Genomic DNA, 22,891 nt, shown 5'->3' with positions numbered 1-22,891 from the left:
GAGTACATACCCTTTTAATAGCATGAACAATATATTCTGTTGAGTGCAGATATATTCAACTGTGGGAGTTCTTGTACCAATTTGCCTTCTGAGAATGTTGTTGAAAATTTGCGCAACATCTTTTTTGCCCTGTCAAAAACATTAGCAGTTCAACACATAATATTCAAGTCCACTAGGCAAATAACAATTAAACATTATCATCACCCCATGCATGCATACCGTGTGAGTTCTGCAGACCAGTCAGCCTCTGTCATCTGATCTTAAACAGATCAAATATTCTGTTTCTTTATACCCATTTCAAATACGCCAAAGCACACAAAACATTACATCATGTTAAAGCCAGATCACAGGTAATTTACATTAAGAAGTAAAGCCAGTTGATGTTTCATCAGATACTTCTATTTAGCATCAATCTCCTGGGCTTGTTTTATACTTGTTTTTGCTAATAACATACCAGTTTTTCACTGTGCTCTTGCCTGAACGTGTGTTTCTTCAGTATTCCATTATCCTCTCCCCTTCTCTAGGAACACGTAATGCCACCATTAAGAGTGTGCAGAGCGTTTCTGACTGCAGTGTTAACATCCAACTTCAAACTATCACTTATGTAAGTTAAATAAATAAAAACAAACTACAAAGATAAATCACCCACTGACCTAAAATGCAAGTCTCACATTTTTCAATGCACAGAAGAAGTTTAAATAAAACCAGGATCCAGGAACTCAGCACAGATTATACACAAAAAAATGCACAAGGATAGCACCAGACAGTATACAAGGAGCTGGGAATGTTCTCTTGAGCATATATACATCTCCTATTTATTTCTTCTGTCAGACCATAGCTAAAGATGACAAATTGGTACGGACATCTAACAAAAAGCTGATTATAAATATAAGCACTTTTCAGTGTCATTCACATGCACCATTTAAAAGCCAGATTTCTGCAATTACCTTTCCATTTTGGATTGCCGTAAAGACAACTTCAGGACTATGTGTTATCTGATCTAATACAGAAGAAGCCTAGGCAAACTTGTACTAAGCCTGGACTTGCAAATACAGGCCTGTTAAGCAACTCCACCTGAAGGTTCCCTGTTATACACAAAAACCATACACAGATCATAGAATGGTTTGGGTTGGAAGGGAACGTAAAGATCATCTAGTTCCAACCCCCCTGACACAGCAGGGACACCTTTCCTCTAGACCACGCTGCTCAAAGCCCCATCCAACCTGGCTTTGAACACTGCCAGGGAGGGGGCAGCCACAGCTTCTCTGGGCAACCTGTTCCAGTGTCTCACCACCCTCACAGTAAAGAATTTCTTCCTAATATCTGATCTAAATCTACCCTCTTTCAGTTTAAATCAATTCCCCCTCATCCCATCACTCCATGCCCTTGTAAAAAGCCCCTCTCCAGCTTTCCTGTAGCCCCTTCAGGTACTGGAAGGCTGCTATGAGGTCTCCCCAGAGCCTTCTCTTCTCCAGGCTGAACAGCCCCAACTCTCTCAGCCTGTCCTTGTAGGAGAGGTGCTCCAGCCCTCTGATCATCTTCATGGCCTCCTCTGGACTCGCTCCAACAGCTCCATGTCCTTCTTATGTCGGCGGCCCCAGAGCTGGACGCAGCACTGCAGGGGGGGTCTCACTAGAGTGGAGTAAAGGGGTAGAATCACCCCCCTTGACCTGCTGGCCACGCTTCTTTTGATGCGGCCCAGGACACGGTTGGCTTTCTGGTCTGCAAGCGCACATTGCTGGCTCATGTTGAGCTTCTCGTCAACCATCACCCCCAAGTCCTTCTCCTCAGGGCTCCTCTCAACCCATTCTCTGCCCAGCCTGTATTTGTGCTTGGGATTGCCCCGACCCACGTGCAGGACCTTGCACTTGGCCTTGTTGAACTTCATGCAGTTCACACAGGCCCAGATCTCAAGCCTGTCAAGGTCCCTCTGGATGGCAAAGGATCATGTTCCTTGACAATCTATAGCTGTACTATAAATGCCCTGAGTAACATCAGCAAGCTTTTAAGTAAAATGCAGGGCATATTTAATTAGCAAGAATTTTAAAAACAACAGCAACTATTCAAATTTATTTCATTTTTCTAGTCAATGTCAACAAGATTGTATAAGAAAAAACTGAATGCTTATAAAAATGTAGGACTGTAGTTTTACAAATGTCATGTTTGTGAATTACCATGGACAGTTTTGTTAGAGTGTTGTTTTCAGGATATAAGAGTTTGTTTGTAAACGCTTGTTTTCTCAATTACAATTCCATTGATAGCCAGCCCAAAGCAACACCAGAACCCTTTGTTCTGAAATGAGAAGAGCAGTGTTTCCAGAAATTGCTTTACTCAACTCCACATAATATAGTCATCAACTCTCATTCACTAACATTGCCAATTTTGCGCTGGATCTCACAGTTTTCTTTGGATTCACCAGCAAGAACAGCATTTCCTTATTATGCACATAATTGAACTGATAGTGGTACACAGTAATACCAAAGCCAGTTATTGTTAGAAGGATGTATTACTAAGTGATCTCATGGCCTAACAAGGGCAAACAGAGACTGACCCTGTGCCAATAGTCACGACTGCAAGAGGTGAGAGGGAGACTGTGGTATTATTGTCTGCTGAGCAGGAGGATTCAGGCTCCTTTATGCAAAAGGCGTTTGTTTTTTGGGTTTTGGTTTTTCTTTATTTATTTATTTAAAAAAAAAAAAAAAGAACAACAAAAAAACCCCACAGTTCCACAGGAGATACCATCTCTCCTACAGACACACCAGCACAAATCAGCACAGAGATAACTGGTAAGTTCATAAGGTTGGTGAGTAGATGGTTGTGTTGACTGCTTTACTGGGAAAGCAAGCTTCCAGATAAGGATACCATTTCAAACGGGCCTTTACATACAGCAAGGTCTGGACAGTCAGGCAGTTTCTTAATTAAAACAATAAAACATTAATTTTTTTTACTTTTCTGGATTTTACTTTGTTACTTTTCTGGGGTTTAACATACTATTGAGATTCAAATACATTTGAGACAGTTTAAGAGTCAGAGTGAACAGTCCCTGTCTATTAATTAGCTGTCTATACTCCTGTTCTACAAGCAAACCTTCTTTAGGAATGAGAGTTAAGTTCTTGACCAAAAAAAAAAAAAAAAAAGACTTTTATTTCATGACCTCAAGCTGTGGTGGGGCACCAGAAGGAATAAATGCTAAACCTACTCTTCAACTTTAAGAACCAACAGAAAATCAAGTTCATATCTCCATCAGTAATGGAGAAATCATTTCCAGTGCAGTAAACCATAGGGATCTGGGATATCCAAGCCACCAACCGATGGAGTTTGTAACAGCTGGGAAGCTAGTGCAGGCTTGGAGCACAGGTATGTTGACACTAATTCTAGGTAACAACAATAGCTGGACAGTCTGCCAGATCCCATCCTGAAAAAGCAAACGTGGGCCAGCCTAGAAAGCAGCATGAATGACTTGTTCTCTCTCAAGGGGGAACCATCATATCCTTGTGTAACAAAGCAGCAGAAAGTCCACAAGCAGGAAACTACTAGCAATCTTTTCAAGTCCCCTTAGAATAAAATGAATAGTTCTCCTTAATGAGAGCAAGCCTGTAACAAATTGTTATCATTCTTCATTACCAGCAGATAATGAAGGTTTCCTTCACTAATAACTGGGCTGAATAAACACCAAGCTGATAACAATCTAGAGGTCAGCAGAATCCAGATGACGTTTCATGATTTCCTTTCTTCAGCAATTAAAGGCCATCACATTTGAGCATTCCCTCTCAGCTTTCCCAGGTCTCCTTGCTTATTTAACAACCTGAATGTTTTATGTTTGGTATAAACAGTTGTGTGGGTAGGGAAAAAATACCACCGTATTATAATTAAACACAAAGCAGAGGGAGTTATGTGTGGGGTGGAGGGGAGAGAAGAAAGAACAGGGAAGAAAGCCATTGTTTCTGGAATGTCATACTACAATAGGACTTTAAATTGTTGTGTTCGCATCGTGAACAACTTGTTTATGAACAGTATCATTTTTAGGCAGCCTTAAGTGGGATGGTCTTTATGGTCAAGGCTGTGGAGTGAGATACATGGGTTTTGGCTCCTGTCCCAGACAACCACATGCTTCTTGCGGGACCCCAGGGAAAACAGGAAAATCCAATTGTACTGCAATTTCTTATAACTAAATAGGGTGATTCTTCACTATGACACTGGGAAGCTAAATTACTCCATATGATGTGGTGACAAATGCCAGATAGAGGTTTGTATAGAGATATGTTTGAATACAAAGAAGTATTGCTATTTTGAAGTAATCAATAAAAACTTGGGTTTGTTGCTTTTTTAATTAACAGAAAAAAAGATGAGGAAAACAGAAAGACGGTTGCCCCACTTGTTTCTAAAGAGAGAGCAATACTTTATTATTAAAACAGCTTTATCTTAAATATTTAAAATTCTTCATAAATGTTACAATAATTCTCTTACTTTGCCAAGTAATTTAATTTAATGAGATGATAATATAGACATGCCTGGTACTATTATAGCTTGTGTTCACTATGGTATTACTACTAAGAGATTAACCCTTCTGTGTACACAACAATAAAGAATAATTCCATAATTTTAACAGAACTGTATCATCAGGATTAGAGGTTTATCTACTTCAGTTTTGTGTGGTTTATGTGCCTAAGTTCACAGATTTCATATTCTATTTTCTAGGTAGTTTGACACAATGAGTTCTCTTTCTAATGGTTTTGTCCCAGCCAGCCAAAAAAAGCTGAAGATCGAAGGATGTCTTAACCAATTAAAGTGGCAGGAATTCAGATGTGTTTATTTTAACATATACAATATAAGAAATGTCAAACTTCTTTTCTTACCTCAAAATCAATTAGCTGCAAGTCGGCTACTAGGGTACTAAGAAGACCACTGTTGTACAGCTCTTGAGCAAGCTGTGCCACAGCTTCTGTCTGTGGTTCTTTTTCATTTGTGCCATACAAGATTTCTTTCATGGCAACAAGGTTTTTTGAGACCTCCTCAGTGGCCTAAAGAAAATGAGAAAAGAATACAGTTACAGCACAATGTCCTTTGTAACTGTACACTCTATTATTCTTATAATCTGCAAACTTCCATTAAGTGAAAAAAAAATAATCAGGAAATGATAAATTGTTAAAAAAAAAAAAAATAGATAATCTTTCTGCAAATAAGACTGTTATACGTTATTAAAAAAAAGGCAGAGGCAAGACATGCAATTTATTTGACAAGTTACCAAAAGTAAAAATCTCTTCCTTTTTACTGCCTTTAAACTTCCCATTCAAAAATCCCCTAAAGAATAGCAATAAGATGAAAAGAACCCGACAAAATTTCTATTCTCTAAAACAGAGGTACGCAGAATTAGACTGGAACACGACATGGAGACACATGCCTGTTTCTAGTGAACTGCTCAGAGAGACCAAATGTACCTCCTCCTACAGATTTTGCACTCATCAGGTTTTATCAAATACTAGGCTCCCATTCCAGGCAGTGGGAATGAAATTTTTCCTTTCCAACTAACAAAACCTCAAAGAGAACCTCCTTTAGTATCTCAGTGTACAAGAACAAGGGGCAAACAGACGCAGAAAGAGATGCACTCAAAAGAACACAGCGATACAGGAGACAAAAGTCTAAGATGCTTCCCATGTGAAGTCCATCTTACAGGAGACAGACGTTATCTGACCTCTCACTTAGGGAAGCCAGCGTAAGGAATTCTTAAGTTGCCGTGATGTGCTGAAGCAACATTTAGCAGTGGAAGCAGAGTTCTCTCATGAGTAAAACTAAAAAAAAAAAAAAATCAACAAGAACACTTCTAAAAGACACACTTCTGAATGTTAAAACACAGTTATCTTGGAGAAAAAAAAACTACTACTCCTTTCAATATATATGTTTATGTAGCTTGGGGGTAAAATACTGAAAATTATCATCATAAATAGCTGGTTTAATTACACTGTTAGTTCTTCACGTGCCTAAAAAGTATGAATGGTTTGTAAGTGCACTAATTTTCAGTAATTAGATGAACCTGCCAACAAGGTATGCATACACTTTAATGTAAAGTATTTATGATAGATAGCACATGGAAAATTAACGAAGTGAAAAAATGACCACTTTCCAGATATTGCCTATCTTACAAGGGGTATGCAAAAAGATTTTTCGCTTGTGCGTTATATCTAGAGAGGCTTAAGATCAGCATGACCCATGCACTATTCGAGCTAAAGCCATTCCAGCTTTGCTAGGTATGCAAGTAAGGATTCCGTGACCTTTAAGGAGGCTCCATATCATTTTTAGTTCCTCCACAACCTTCCACTCCCCAGTGCCTCCCTCTTCTTGCTAACTGCAGTTCCTAGTCCCAGTTGTCTCCTCCTTAATGGAAATTCCACAGGATTTTCTATGCACTGTTAGTAAGACAGCAAGAAGCAGGTGCTCGGTGAGACTGCTTAGATTATGACAGCTCCTGAAGACATAAAATGAGAAAGCCAGCTCACCATATTGTAGTAGTATTACACCACACAACTGTTCTATTGCTTTAAAATTCAGAAAAAAATATCTCTTTACTAGGAAAAGAACACAAACATCTGTCAAACGTGTAGATATGACGAGATGCCTTTGATGCACAGCTACTAAGAAAAAAGGAAGCAGCAATAAAAATTCTATTGCAGTGTGACCCTGCACACTAATTTAGAAAGCAAGATGAAAGAGGAAGACGGGCAGAGGCTCAAGGAGCTATCTATTTTAAGTAAGATTGTGGTGATATTAAGGGCATGCTTACAATTAAGAAGAATGCCAGTGGAAAACTTCTCATACCAAAACCCCAGTAAACAGAACCCTCCCAAAATTTTAATAATCACACTTGAAGGCTCTCTGCCTCACCACCATCCCAAGAAAGACGCTAGTAATTTAAATGCTTACAAACCAGACAGAAAAAAATAGTGTTTCCAAACACTGAGTGCCTTTTGTTTAAAAAAAAAAAAAAAAAAAAGCAAAGCCTTCTGGGCTGAGATAAACATACAACTCAGTAACTTCAAGAAGAGACACCAGGACTTAAAATTTATTTCTCATGCTCTTCACAACTCTTAAGACCATCTGAATGTCCTTCACTTGAACTTGGAATGACATACAGCTTTAGTGGGAAGTAATGGTTAGAAACACAGAAACACAGAACAGCTTAGGCTGGAAGGTACCTCAGTAGGTCATCAGGGTCCAACCACCTCCTCAGGGAGGGCCAACCTCAAAGCCCTATCAGATTGGTTTGGCTCATGGCTTTGAACAGCTCCATGGATGGACACTCCACACCTCTCTAGGCAACCTGTACCAATGTCTAACCACCTTCATCATGAAAAGAAACTTACTTGTATCACTTCAACCTTAGGCCAGATTATCGTTTCTGGACACATACTACAAATATAGAAATATGAGGTCTTCTGATGCACTACACTTCCTTAAAATATGACATTTCTATATTCCCTCCTCTTCTAGTCTAAAACTCAACATCAAAATGACTAGAAATAGACTCTTACAAACTTGTTATAGAATCTCTCTACTCTTCTATATTCCATGAACTCTCCAATATATTCCAAATACATGATGTGCGGGGCTATTTTTGCCATTTCAGATGCAGAATGGAATTTACACCTGAGAATGGAATTTACACCTGAAAATATAATGCTACATTAAGTATCAGTGTTAAGAGCTAAGTGAAAAACTAGTAAAAAAAAAATCAAGACAGACAAAAGGAGGCTAGCCAGCATTACTTGCAAGATTTCCTAAGATACTGGTATCTAAATGTCTAATCTGCTGCCTTCTTTTAACAGGAAAAAAAAAAAAATCCCTAGAGTAAAATCAAAATGCACAATGAAGTTCATCCGAAAACCCATGATCAATGGGAAAGTGGAATTAACAATCAGACACCATATATATATAAATATAAATATATATTCTAATATAATATATAAGCATGGTATATTTTATATATGCAGAACATATACGTAGAATATATACTGTATATAATACATAATCTACATATAGTCTATATACAAATATTATATACAACATATCATTTATATATATAAATAGATAACAGATATCTATATATTTTCTCAGTACTGAGAAGAAGTAACCATGGAGCAACCTGAGTTTTAGAGAAAAACTCTGTGGCATTTGAAATTCAGTGGTACCAAACTATCAACAACAGACTATAAATGTAAAATGTAAAGTAAGGAAAATAAACAAAGTACTTATTTCTCTATTTTTATAAAAGACAAGGAGGCATTATTTAAAGATAAAATTAAGAGACTGTGAAGTCACATGTATGATCATTGCACCAGAATCCGTTGCATGTCTTTATAGCTACAAACCAATAAGGTTTATTCCAGGCTCTAGGGTATTTCACAGATATTCCCAAAATCTACTATTTCCTTAAATGCTAAGCAGATCAAATATCAAATACTTCATTTAGACTTGTACAGCTGGAGTATTTACACTTGCCTTTACTTCGAGAAACAGCAGAAAAAGACAAAGAATACATGATCAGTCCTTAAGTATTTAAGGTGAATGCAGCAGGCTCTGGGTCTATGGCTAGGGGTTCTATCCACATCAATAACGCAATTAGATAAATTACATTATTAATGAAAACATCCATCAAAAAGGTAAACTAGCTATCCTTTTGAGCCTGTACTTGGTGAACAGTCTTACTAGTCTAGAGCAGTATCTATCATAAGTAACAAACACCATTTTAATAATTCTATTTAAATTGACTGGATTTCAAAATGCTTACAAAAACATACAGTTCTCTAAATATATAATTATCTACATCAGTGACACTAGTTTATATTTTAAAGGCAAAAAATGATCACATTATTTGTCAGCAGACATCTAGCATGAAAATATCATTAAAGAGCTAAGTTCAATTAGAAGAGAAGCATGTCTTCTCACCCATTACTTCCAGGAAAAAAAACATCTTTACCCTTTGAGTAAGAGCCCCATGCAGTCAGCAAGGCAGATTACTTAACCTGTAGCCTTCTTTCAACTACAAATTAATTGTGCACATGTGCATAACAAATTTAAAGTGTTAGTGCTTTGTAAATGACATCATTAACTCACTGACTGAAATCTGACCTATATCTATGCAACATGACATAATGTTACTCAGACAGCTGAACCAAAATAGCTTATTGCATTGTCCCATACATATAGTATACTGTCAGTTGAACAGAGCTGGTAACTTAAAGAAGAGAGACCGACCATGCCTGCAGTAATCAACCTGCATTGGGTTAACAACGTGGCTGAACGAATTATCCGAAAGCCAAAACCAGAGCTGTTAGGAGCAGGTTAACCCAAGGTCAGAGGGTAGGGAAGAACAAGTTTATTACATGAGTAAATATTTACCTTCACGACAGTAAACGCGTGCCACAAACCAAGTGAACTGGTAGTATAAAAATAAATGCTGATGTCAGCCAAAGAGGAGGAAGAGATGCGAATAAGAGACTCAATGGTCTAGAACAAGGGTAGGTCCCGTTTATATTTCCTTCCCCTTCCCTTTAGGCCCCCTTTCTGAACAAACACAAGTAATGGAAAACTAACAGCATATGTGATGAACACGTTTCAGTTATATAGCACTTGTCATTTCAAAATACTAACAGGCAGCAAGCTATCATCTCTATCCTAAGTAAAAGACTGCAGACAACAAGCACCCAGAGCTGCGGTTCACAAGGCAGACTGTCAGCAAGCAAGACACAGTCCAGCTTTTACAGCCACTTCAGATCTCAGGTCCTAAGCAGGTACCACAAACTTAAAGAACATTTCAAAATGACCTGGAGAATTGGCTGGTTCATTTTTCTCCAGTATTCACAGAGCTAAAAAATGGTAGATTAACATGCAACTAGAATTCAGTTTTTGAATTTCAGATTTTTATTTATAAAATAAATTTTCCAGTATACAGAGCAGAATGTTTCATAACTGATCAAGATGCATCGTGATACACTACTGTTGTTTTACATCTTTTGCTTTGAAGAATCTTTTCCGTTTTGATTATAAAGAACGTACAGGAACACACACTGTCCAAGCTTTAAAAATCTTCCTTAACCGCTATTGCTTTTTCTTCCTCTCACAAAACAATAAAGGTCTTAAATTTCAGTCTAAACACTGAAAAAAACTGAGGTATTCTGTTCAAACAGAATTAACTACATTTTTAATTTCTAGGGAAAATTATTTGTCTAATTTTCTTATAAATCTGTATTTCCAAGTGTGCTAGGAAACTGTCAAAGAGCATCCTCTACATAGTAGAAAACTAAATATTTTCATAACAGCATAGTGCTGCTACTGCACAGTAGGAACTATGGTGAACTACATATTAAAACCAAACCCATTGTGGCACTGCAGTAGGAAAGTACTAGTTTGTCTTTGGAACCTCGGCCAGCCATAAGGTATAAAACAAAAGGGCGTTTACAATTCATTTCGTTTTGTGGAAGAAATATTTAAAACAACGATTAAATTTTGGAACATGCAGTTCACTTCAACATGTGCTGAAATTGTTTTTAGTCTAATCTACACACACATTTCAAATTCCATATGTTCAAGAGTAAAGAAAACATGCAACTGTGTGCACTTAATTTTAAGAAACAAAGTAGTGCAGGAAAAGTAAGTATTCCCTTCACCCAAAAGGCTGTCATTACCACAAACAGTAATCAACACTGAATATGTACCATGCTGCTTAACCTTGAAAGTTCACTGCTGTTATTTGACAGGCTACAAAAGCACAGCCCTGGAAGAAACGGCAACAATGAATCAGAAATTACTGAGAGAGAGTAGGACCGTATTTTATACAAGTGTTGTCACTAATAAAATGCAGTTATAAAAAAAAAGAGAAACGCTGGCATTCTTCTCCCCTTTTGCTACAGGGCAGTAATTTTTGTGCTTTATGTGCAGTGAGTTTTTCTATTTCCGTTCCGCTACTAGCCACAGAATTCACCCTTTCATCGGCACAGAGTTCTTGTCCAAAGGAGGCTGGAAAGTTACATTGCAGGAAGGATCATAATAATAAAAGGAGTAGTTAAAGATAAAAAGATGTCTGAATATTGAGATATGGGCATGTAGAAATTTTTCTTCTTTCTTAATAATGGCTACTGCTCAGAGCCTTGCTGTCTTTTAACTTCAAAGTTACTCCAGTCATTTGTGTAGACTGGACAGGAAGAGGGCACGAATTCAGGATGTTTCATCAGAGCTGTACCCTCAAAGACGTGATGGCTGGTCCATAAGATACTGAAGAACTTTCTCTATCACAGCAGCAAACAATCTGAGAACCTGAGATAAACTGCTACAACCACAGTCACCTTCATGGAAATCTTGGCTTGCCAATGAAACAACTATTTCCTGAAGAATCTCTGTATGGAGATGTGGACACTGGTGGTGTGAATGTTCAGATTCATCAGCTGGTCTCCTTTGTGAATACCAAGGATGATGGAGGCCAGCATTACCATACTGAGCTCAGTCTTGTGAATGTCAACATTTAAACCCTCCTCACGTTTAACCTAGTCAGGATGGGTTGTCTTCTTTTCTCCTTCAAGCAGAATGTGTTGCTTTCTGTATGACAACGGAAAAATGACTCTACAGGCTTAGCACACTATTTGTCAAAGCAGCAGCCTCACATAAACGAGGTCTTTAAAGAAGATGGAGGTATGGGATTAAAGGCCAGCAAGAAGCAAATGGTACATAATAACCTTCAGCTACAGCATCAAGAACACAGGCACGTGATACAGTGCACAGCTACGCACAATGGAATGAAGCTGGCCTGTTCCACATCAGAGGTCTAAGGAAAAAGATGACACAAAAGAGCACAGATTTTAAGATCAAGCCACACCTCCAGGAATTAATAATGAGGCTGAGATGAAGGAGGCAGTGCCATGTCTCATCACAGGCTCTTCAGAATGCACCTGCCCCTCCTCTCCTGACAGATGCCTTTATTAGAGAAAGAAGAAAAGCAGCAGCAAATTAAAATCCTCCCAGCTTCCTCATAACTGCATAACACCAGCTCAAGCAAGAGAGAAAAACCATCAGGGAAAAATACTATGGTACACTGCAAGAGACCTGGAACGTACCACGCGCTAGCACTGAGGTAGAAGATGCTGATTTATAAAGAGTATCTGGATAAAGATGGCAATTCAGTTAAGACCCATATGGTTCTGCACTTCAAGTAGTAGTGCCAAATCTAGGTTAACCTGGATGTAAAGAAACTGGCCACACTGCTTAAAAACACTGGTGAACACAAAAACAACTGTGACTAACTCCTACACGTGACTCTAAGGATGAAAAGAATGGCACAGGACAGTTAAACGATGTTGGGAGAGGATCCAAGGAGGGTATCATAGCCTGCTTCAAACCATCTTATCTAAAGGAAACCACACTAGCACAGGAACTTTTCACCACATCTTCCTGTGGGCTGAAGAAAAGGCAAGGAAAGGTAAAAGCATATCCTCTACTGACATCCATGGAGACACAAAGTTCCTCGGTTTCAGTAACAGCCACTCTGCTCTGTGAATGTTTGCATGGAGAAGCACAGGCAGAACTACTGTACAGTAGTAAAGCCACTACTGTGGACACAAGCACCAGAACACTGTATGGCTGTGAGCCGCTTATTAAAGGATGCAATGTGCTACAGTTCCAAATCAAATTATTTTAAGTATCATATCAGCTGCCAGTGGCATAAAAATGCAAAGCCAACCAACATGAAACACACCTCTTCAAAGGTACATAACTTACCCTTTATCAGAGTATAAAACCCAAAAATAATCCCTAATTGATTGTTTCAACAGCTGTAAATTTCTTTTTTTCCCCTTTCAATTAATGTTTAGCAATTGCAAAGTCACAACTGTACCTTTTCTGCCTTTTTGTCAGAGATATCTTGCTTTTCTAGAACTGCCATACTTTCCTTCAGGTTCTTCACTATGTCTGCAGGAGACTTGTGGGACTTGCCAAAGGGGAATGGCATGATTGCGAGCCACAGGTCTTCCTTCTAACAGCTCTGGCTTCACCTGGAAAAGAAGGAGAAAAAAAGTGTGTCAACAATAGAAACATGAGGTCAGTGTAACACCACACATGAAGATCAAGAGAGAGTAGCAAAGGTATTTGTATGTGGAATAACATCCTTAACAGCCGAACTAGACCTTGCCATGACAAACTTAAATGCTTGTGTTTCCAATTCTTTTAAAATACAAGATAGAGAACCTAGGAACTCACACTAAGATCATTATCTTATGCTACAGGAACAAATTAAAGAGTACATTAATTATATCCAAAGCCACATACTGTATGAATGCCACACAGGGGCAAGACTAACCAGGATAAATTATTCCAATTAATGCTGTCAAGCAAAATGCCTTCTCGTATCAGGTTTTTGACATAAGTCATCACATCTCAGTTTCTCTTCAATGACTGTCCAGGTACATGCTTTTACCCATAATCATTCCATAACAAATGCAAAGTAGACCGCAAAGCCTGCGCCTTAGTGCAGGAGCTACAAGCATGATGCAGACAAGGTTACAGACAGCAGCTTATTCCTATGTCAAAACACTTGGTATGTTCTGGCTTTTTCGTATCAATATTACTGTAACTTCATACTGAAAAATACACTTTCACCCCTACTCATTTTATGGGAAACAAAACTTGTCACCAATACAGGGACGTAAATAAGGCACTTGAAAATATTAAAACCAAACACCCGATATGTATCTTTTTTAAAAAGATAAAACTTGTCTTATGGGAGCAATTTTCCTTCCCCAAAAATATATGGCTCTTGAATCCAAATACATTCATTCCTCTGTATATTTACATATATCTGCTTTTACACACGTATATATATTGACTTCTGTATACAAAATAGAAAAGTATTACTAGTATAAATGAGTATACAAAAGCTTTTGTTACTAAACACATACATCCCCATTTAAACAACAATAAAAACTTCTTGCAAGTGAATTCCATAAAGCATACTTCTAGAACTCTAATCTAGACAGAAAAGAACAGGAAATCCTGCATTAAAAATGCTGACAGTGCTACTTCTGCTAGACACAAAAGACAGCTGAAGCTGACGGAGCAGAGATTACATTGCCATTACAAAGAAGGGATATTACCCTGAAAGTTAGCAATTTCTATCTCCATACGACATCCATGAAGTTAGTAACAAGTCAACAATAACCCGTACACGTTAAAGTTTCTTATCTAATACCATGCACTTTGATCCTTGATTAAAATAGCAGCTCATTCACCATGAACTCCAAAATGTTAATCCTGATCTTATTCAATCATGTTTTGATCAAGGATTAAAAATACCAATTTGATGCTATTTGAGTTATTTTGATTTCTAACACAAACAAGTTGAGTTGGCCCAAGGGCAACAATTTAAAGGCAAAGCAGATCTTCGGACAAGAAAATTTCCATAAGAGGTATTTCAGGTAACCAGCTACAGAGATCACACCTTCACTGGTCCATGCCCGTAACTGACCTAACGCAGGCGATAAAAAGCATAGGGTAGGCAGTTTTCAATCAGATTACTTTCTGATAGAAGTATCAGCATGAAGGCTGAAACAAGACCTCCCGCCAGCCACTTCCGTTCTTTAACGGATCACAAGGACTTTCTGTTGCTTTTATTTTGTAGTATAGTAATTGTCTCGTTATAGTAACCTCTTGTTCATAATCTGCACAAAGAAGAGGTTGTAACACTGAAATTACAAATGCAGGACTGGTACCCTAAGAGATAAAAAAGTGCCCACAGGTAATTCCTTAGACAAGAGAATTCTACGCATCAGCTTCGTCACATGTAGTGGAACAGAAACCTACCTTTACGAAAAGCATTACTATTCACTGTTATTTAATGAAAATATAACGGCATTTAAAACAATGTTTAATGAAAACTATGGTATTTTTACACAGGTTTTTTTTTCTAGAAAGAGACAGGTGTGAAAATAAGTACTATTTCTCCACAACATAGATGACATACCTCGAGCATCACAGCAACATTTGAAATGTTCCCTTTATCTTTCCCTTTGATTACCACACCTGCCAAATTAAGATGTGCCCTGAAAACAAAGCTGAATTCTTTCAGGCTTGCATATCATCACTGATAATAATAGTATTTAACAACTACTCAGCATACTCATTCTGGAAGGTGGCTGTGCCCATGTAACAGAGCAGGGATTGGCTCAAAAAATTGCTCGGCTTAATTCCTTGGATTATGTGTTAAAACAGAATAAAATCCAGTAGGAATCAAAACAGTTCTTTGAGAGAATAAAAATATTACATGGAATCACAAAGTATGGTATTACAGCAATACACAAAGAAAAGAAATCAAAGCCAGGAAAGTGTCTCTGCACACTCATTTTCTGGATCATAACTATTACTTCTAAACTAAAAGACTACATAGATAACATATATATAACATACAGAAACATAGAATAATGACAAACAACTGTCCTAATGGTGTGCCCAATGTCTAGGTTTGCAAAACTTGATTTCCCTCCAGATAGTGCTCAGTTTCTTCTTTAAATTAGTCTACCACTTTGATTTATTCAGGAAACCTTCCAAGTTCTGCATAAATCCAATACACCTACATGCATATACGTCATACACAGCTTCTACTGTATGTACTAGCATATCTAATAGAAAATAATCAATTAATAGCAATTAATTAGCATATGTTTATACTAAACATTTTTCCCAATTCAGGTAAGTTCCTGGATGAATTTCTCATAAGTAATTGAGAAAAATGAGGAAAGGCTGCCAGCACCAGCAAGAAGGAAATCCACATCCTTGATTACTGAAGGTGACATTTTGCTTCAAGGTATTTCATTTATTACATAAAATAGAACACATGCATTGTTTCTGCTATTTCAGTTTTATTACTGGAACGCAATGCAGTGGCACTGCCAGGAACATCATCTGGGGCCTCAAGACTGCAGACCCCACCAACCCTGAAGCAAAACTCTATTACTGAAGAACCTGTGCCACATCCTGCCAAAAAAAAAAAAGCAGGGGCGGTCCTTTGTCCCTCAGAGCTGTCCTTCATGCAGCGAGGAGAACATAGACAGGCTGTTCCCTTTTCAGCCCAGCAAAGCTACCCCAAGCAGCGCTGTGCAAACAATAGACAATGACAACATCTGTGCGAGATCGGAAAGAACTGCAACCACCCACATCTGCAAAACCAGAAAAAAAGGAAACATCACCAAATGACATCTTCTGTAAATAAGAAGAGACCTTACATCACGTCAAATGGTAACTGTTTCACATTACGAGCTCCTGGTTGTCTTGCAAATTCACAACAAAATTTTGATTGTGGCTTAAGAAAGGGATCACAGGGCTCTTGAAGAGTTAAACTGCAACAAGTTCATGGACAGCTCTGTGCTCTGCTAGGCTGCTTTGGTTGACCTTACCTTCCTAGAAACCTCACTGCTTTTATCCATTCGTTAAAAGAGACCATGAACAATATTATACAAAATTCAGACTTACGCATGCGTTTTATTTCACCAATACCCAAGCATGCCAAACCTAACAAAATTTAAGGTCCTCAAAGTACTGGTGTCACAGCCACATTTAGAAATCTTAACTGACGTTATATATCCAAATGGACTGCCAAACACCAATATGGCATGCAGCCAGATACCCAGAGATTTAAGCACGAGTGACACAGAGCGAGTGACACACACTCAGGCACACTGGGACATTTGGACTTTTGCGATAACAAGAGATAGTAGTCCTGCTGTTTCAGATAGTATATAATTTCCAGCTCTGTCAATGCAGCAGGCATCCATGCACAATTTGCTTTATGTGTAAGGCTTTATATTTTTTATTTACTGCATTGACCACACAATCAATTAATGTCCAATTTAAAACTAATGCGTTCCATATAAAAAATTGGTTTTTTTTAACTAAGCAGGCAACACTTAAAAGCATTTCTCTATGAGGACAGCCCTCTTGCAGCAAAAATTTGCTGCAAGAAAAAATACAGAAGCATGAAAACCAAATCCCTCTCTTTTAATAATTCTCTAAAGAATAGATTCACTAGCTTGGAGTATGCTCTCTGTTGTAATTGTTAACTTTTTCTTATTTGAAGGGTGAGAAAACGTGCTACCTGTATAACAGTACAAATGAATGCCACAGTGTAAAATCTGATTACTTAACAGTAGAAGGGTTTTTTTTGTTGTAGGTGGTGTGTTTTTTTAAATAAAGCATACTGTAAGATGCCTGCATGGCTGTTTTCAAGAAAAACGGTACAAGAAATAGTACAATAATGCTCCTTGACTGCAGTGACACGTGCAAAATGTTACTCCACACACAAATTACTGACACTGAAGTCTCAGCAATGCAGGCTTTTAAAGCTATAATGAAGGTAAAGGAATACTAGCTGTATAAGCTAAGGCACAAAAGCAAACTCAGCTTTTCTGCTTATCACATACCATAAATTACCACACTGAAAAGTTGTAACTTTTTTCCTCTGCATAGAAGTATAATCCATAAATAAAGCATCAAATGAATTCAAGTATTCACACTATTGCAGCTCAAGAGAGCAAACGTCTGCCTTTCCCCCATGCAAAATGCTACTTAAACAACGTACAAACAACCTACATTCACAATTTTCTGAAACTACCAGATACGATAAACTCAATTTCTTATTCTATTGTAGGTCTCACAGTTTAATTGCACTATATTAAGTCTTCAGATAGATCCTGTTGCCTTGTTTACACACCAAGAGTTTAAGGTGACTGCTTTTTAGTAAGCTCCTAAAGCGGAAAAGAGGAGGAAAAAACCCTTCAGTCACTTTCTGGCTACAACTGCACACGCTAAAAAAATTCAAGCCTAGTGAAAAAGTACATGTAACATCCAGTTCATGTGCACATAAGAAGAAAATTGCCGAAGATCCAAAAAAAATCAACATAATTTCAGTAAGGCCAAATGATTAACAGTAACGTCGCCAACCCAACAGCTGGCTCCACTGACAGGGAGGTCCCATTCCCCCTCTGCTCCCAGCACCACACTCCTTCCCCTGCTTTTATGCCACGGCCAGCTGACCCATCCGCGAGCTGATTCAACCCACTAAGGTATCAGAAAACTAACACACAAAAGGAGAGTAAGGAATGAGAAGTGTGGGGAATGTAGGAAAAGCATCCCTTTGACCAGCAAGTAGCTGGGAATCAGCTCCCTCCTCTCACCACCTCAGCATAGGGGCACTTCATGGTAAGGCTGAAGCTGAATCAACAGCAGGACTGAAGGGGGAAGGTCACTCTCCATCGGTTATTTTGAGTGGTCTGATGTTTGTCTGAATGCCCAGTATGCCAAAATGGCAGAAGACAAACCCAACAAAAACAACGGGGGGGGCGGGGGGGGAAGAAAAAAAAAAGAAGATTTCTGAAAGGTTCTGAAGACAAACCAGTAGAAGCACTGACAGCTGTGAGCCAGAGCCAGCCCCAGAGAGGAAGGAGGAGAGGAGAGGGCTGGGGCAGGCAGGAGGGGAGGGCACACCACCTCCTCCTCCTCCTCCAGCGCCAGGCACAGGGAGGCTGCCAACCTCTATCCTGAAATCGTTATCATGTGTCGATTACATTCAACAGTGTTAGTAACACACCAGAGATTGACTTAAGCAAATACAATTAAATAAATTAATGAGTCTACAAAGGCAAAATACCTAGATTCACAACAAACAGTTGGGTCTACTCTGTACGCAGATTTTTAATTGGTAATTTATTGGTCATCTACTGAAAAAAACATGCTGAATCTTGCTAAAGAGAGGCATACTTGTATTAAAAATATAACGCAGCAAGCATGTGTTTGTCCTGACAGAACTGATTTCCCCTCAGAACCTGCTCTTTAGTTGTATGCCTTTTGGATTAACAAGGATCATTAAGCCAATATTGAAAACAGTAACGTAAATCAGTTTTCATCAGGTCTTATTGTTAGAAGCGTCTGTTAGTTCAGCTAGAATTCACTGCTTTGAAGGCTGGTTGGAAGATAAAACCAGAAATAGATCAAGAAATTATGCATTTTTAAATGCACTGCTTCACTCTCAGACATGCCCAGCATCCAGATGGAAGGCTGACAGCCATTCCTTTGATCTGAGAACCATTTTTTTTATGCAAGCTACCAGGCTCCTTGGTAAAGGAACATTCAAGTACTTCAAAGCCAGAAGCAGACATCATATTAGCTGTCCAGCCCTCTTGTACAAGATTATAGAATTTTACGGGTTATCCTAGTATCTGGGCGTACTTAAGCTACTGACTGTACTTTCTGTAAGTCCCATCAGCAAGAGGAGCAGCAGGTGCCCTGCGCTGCACCGGGGCACGTGCAGCAGCTGGCACAGCAGGACTGCAGCCAGGTGCCACTCTGAAGCACCCCAAACACCACTGCCAGCTCATCACTGCAAATTCCTGGCTACAGCACGTCTTCCTGAAAGGCCTTACCAGTTCTCTAATTGCAGAAGTACAGGTGACCAAAGGCAGCATCCATCATTTCCTTCAGTATATTATTTAAATTGCACACTCACATTCGTCATTGAAACATTCTTCCACATTTTTCATGCGCTGTTGTCTCGTACATCTTTCAGTACCCTGGTTCTGGATATGGGCTTTACCACTAGAGTAAACAACTTTCTAGAGCCGCAGCATTGTACCAAAACAAATTTTCAGCTTTCTTTTTGATAACCTAAACAAATTGAAACACTCTCACCAAAACACATGTCTAAATAGCATGATTTATTAATACAACCTCATATGCAAAACCTTCCTATCATGGAAGAAATGAGACTGATAAAGAGCAGAAGCCACACCTCCATCTATTTCAGGGCTCCAGCATAAACTCTTTAGGATAACCATGGCTTTACATCCCCAAGTATGCCATTAACAGAATAACTAAGGTTGTAAATAATAATTACCAGCACTACCAGCTGGCAAAGTTTAGGAGTACACTCCAGCTCAAAGGCATTTACACTATCTTCTAAATACTTGTGCGTATCTTTTCAGCATTTCTTTGAAGATAACTTTAAATCATGGACAGAAGGACTGCATCAACTGTCTCACATATAAGAAGTAAAACTTCTGATGTACTAAATAGCTAAAGCAATCAACAATCTGTTTGGACCTGTTGTGATAATTTGTGAGGAATATCATTTTTATATATATATTTTCTTGCAAGACAGGTGTGTTCATCTCATACCTGGCATGTCCTACTCACCATTGAACACTAGCATCTTCCTTAAAATTCACTATTAATTTATTCCATCAAGTCTGCAGTACAAAAAAACTTTAATCTGACTCAAAAACAGTTTCACAACTCTGCATCACAGAAATATCTGTGGTGTAACTCATTTAAAGATGAAAATGGAATAAAAAATCCCCTAAGAATGCTAACTTAATTCAGAGAAAAATTAAAATCACGAAGAAAAAAATTCTCTGCTGTAACACAGATGCGAAGTAAACGAACGAAAAATATCAGCTCAATGGATCCAGAAAAAAGGAAAATTGGAAAATCTATTTCTAAGTAAAAATGGAATACATAACATGAGATAGCTTCTCACTTTCTGAAAATTTCAAAGTAATTAAGTCCCCAGCAGTTCCCAGCCCTGCTTGTTTCTTTAGCACCAAATGCCAGCAGATTCCTTGCATTAAGCAGGCTTCTCTCTTGCCATTCAATTACATTACTGATCCTTCTTCCCCTTCAAGAGCCTACTTCTCCAGCAGACACCTGCACCATGCTGGGGAAAGAGACTGGCAGCTACTGCCATTAAGCTCTACTAGCTCACTGCAGCCTCCTAAAACTACATTACATTTGTGACTTTTACATTATTTTATCCATTGCAGTTTAACACACAGCTACAGAGCTTTTGCAGAAACTTAAGTAGAAACCGGTTTTAAATAAGGCTGCTGCCTTTAAGAGGCTTCAGAGATCCAGCAAAAGCACGAAAGCTTGTTAATACTAATGCTTAGTATCTGAGATCCCAGTTCTTTCTGCATGTTCAAGAAAATCTTATGACTCAGCTTCTTTCCCTGGTGTGCCGTTTAGTTACCCCACCCATTCATTTCCCCACAAACCTTACTGCTATAGTGCAATATGGTATACAGATGAGCATGCAAATGCCTCACCCATTCCTTGGTAAATATAAAAAAAAAATATCACAAGTTTCACTACAAAAAGTAACTAGTATCTCTAACACACTGCACACAAAAAAGAACTTACTTCAAGCTTTAAGAAAAGTTGTCAGACAATATGCCCACTTCTGGCAAGGTGGAAGCTCAAATAATTTTCTTGTAGCCTGGCATTAGTCAATCCCCTGTTGTCTCAGATGCCTTTAGCGTATCATCACAAAACCCAGAATATTTGTTACATGACAAAAAATGCTGCAATTATGTACGTGCCATTCTACCCACCCTTGGAAGCAAAAAAGCAAAGCAAGAGAGTCTCCTTTGTAACTATTTCTATTCCTTAATGTATATTATTCCCATTCCTTTCCAGAGGTGTTCTCTTTGCATCAGATTTGATATACATCTAAGGGTTAATTTGGAGAGTTGAAGAAGTGGCAAAAGGGGAGGCGGAAAGTACACTGCAGTTTAATCTCTAACTTCATTTCACATAATGCAATATGGTCTACAGTTAACACGTCCCAATAACCAAAGGCGGCTGTACAAATACCAGAAACCGCACAGGCGAAGCACAGGAAACCCCACTAGCGCCACAACATCAGCATTTAGTTTTTAACCAGAAAGCCGGTACAATGGACACAGGAAAAATAGATTATCTAAAACATGAATTAGTTACGTAAGGAAGGAGGATGAGAATCATAAGTACTAGCACAAGACAGGAAAAGAAACACATGTGTGCTTTTGGGGCATTCTGTTTCAAAGAGAAGTTGAGAACAATTAAACTGTGAGAATGGTCCTGGGATTGCTCCAGGTGCAACTGAAGGTGCAATTTTCTTTAGAGAATATTCCCTCAATAAACAAAAAACTACACTCAGTAAAGCCGTTCTCTAGAAGCACAAATCACAAAGCTAGGAAAAAAAATTCAAAATGGATAAATATTTATCCAAATACAGTTTCAATAAGAACTGTGTTACAGCACTACTTTTAAAAATAATGTTAAGAACACCAACATTTTTCCCATGGTTCCTTTACTTTCTTTGGAGACCTAATTCCTTGACCTTCTAGAAGCTTCTAATGTTCAACCTCAGTTTATCTAAGTTCAACCCATCATAGCTCTTCATCTATCTTATCTGAAGAACAACAGATCTTTATAATAAACATAACCTACAAAGGAACAAGATCACTTAAGGAATGACAACATTAAAGCATGAAGTTAATGGGCTATAAAACAGTGATCCTGATGTAGCTCAGGAACATCCTAAAAACCTTGACTTAAGAACTGGGAACATGTACCAAGGAGTATCCATCTTCCTTAACTGATTACTACTGGCCACTGCCATAGGCAGAAGGTAACAAACTACATCAGTCTGCTTTGACATCTTACACCTGCTAAGGCTTCCCTTCCAAAAGAATCAATATGGGAGTTCACAATTAAAGACTATTTATGTTATACTGTACAATTCACCTCAGGCCCAACAGCCCTTTAGAAACTAGCTGAGATGACATACAATCAAGCATGGCTTAATGTCTCCACGTTTACTTTTGTCCATTAGCTTGACATAACTAGGGCAGAAACCCAAAACCAAGAGGCACAGCAAGCTGCACTGCAAAAACATGTCCAGTCAATCGGTCAAACTCCTGAGACCACAGCTGACTTCTCAATTCCATTTTTACCTCTACTGAGAGATCTCATTGGCATGACACAAAGATTAAAATGTAAATTATTCTGAAATCAGCTCTCACAATCCAAGCTGATTCTTGCTGCACGA

General features: G+C 38.4%; 1 protein-coding gene across 1 annotated transcript in view; it reads right to left on the bottom strand.

Annotated features, from left to right (window-relative positions):
• The window catches only part of CAB39 (calcium binding protein 39), a 43,840-nt gene that overhangs the window by 8,940 nt on the left and 12,009 nt on the right, over positions 1-22,891 (bottom strand). Inside the window, exons 2-4 of the mRNA XM_068406953.1 lie at positions 12,878-13,034; positions 4,857-5,021; positions 11-129 (exon numbers count right to left, since the gene is read on the bottom strand). Of these exons, the coding sequence (XP_068263054.1) occupies positions 11-129; positions 4,857-5,021; positions 12,878-12,991 (398 nt within the window). The 5' untranslated portion in view covers positions 12,992-13,034. The remainder of the gene's footprint in view (positions 1-10; positions 130-4,856; positions 5,022-12,877; positions 13,035-22,891) is intronic.

This window comes from Nyctibius grandis, chromosome 8 (genome assembly GCF_013368605.1).
Source record: "Nyctibius grandis isolate bNycGra1 chromosome 8, bNycGra1.pri, whole genome shotgun sequence".
NCBI classification, from domain to species: Eukaryota; Metazoa; Chordata; class Aves; order Nyctibiiformes; family Nyctibiidae; genus Nyctibius; species Nyctibius grandis.
Note: the sequence above shows the minus strand (reverse complement) of the source record. Positions and strands in the feature narration are given on the sequence as shown.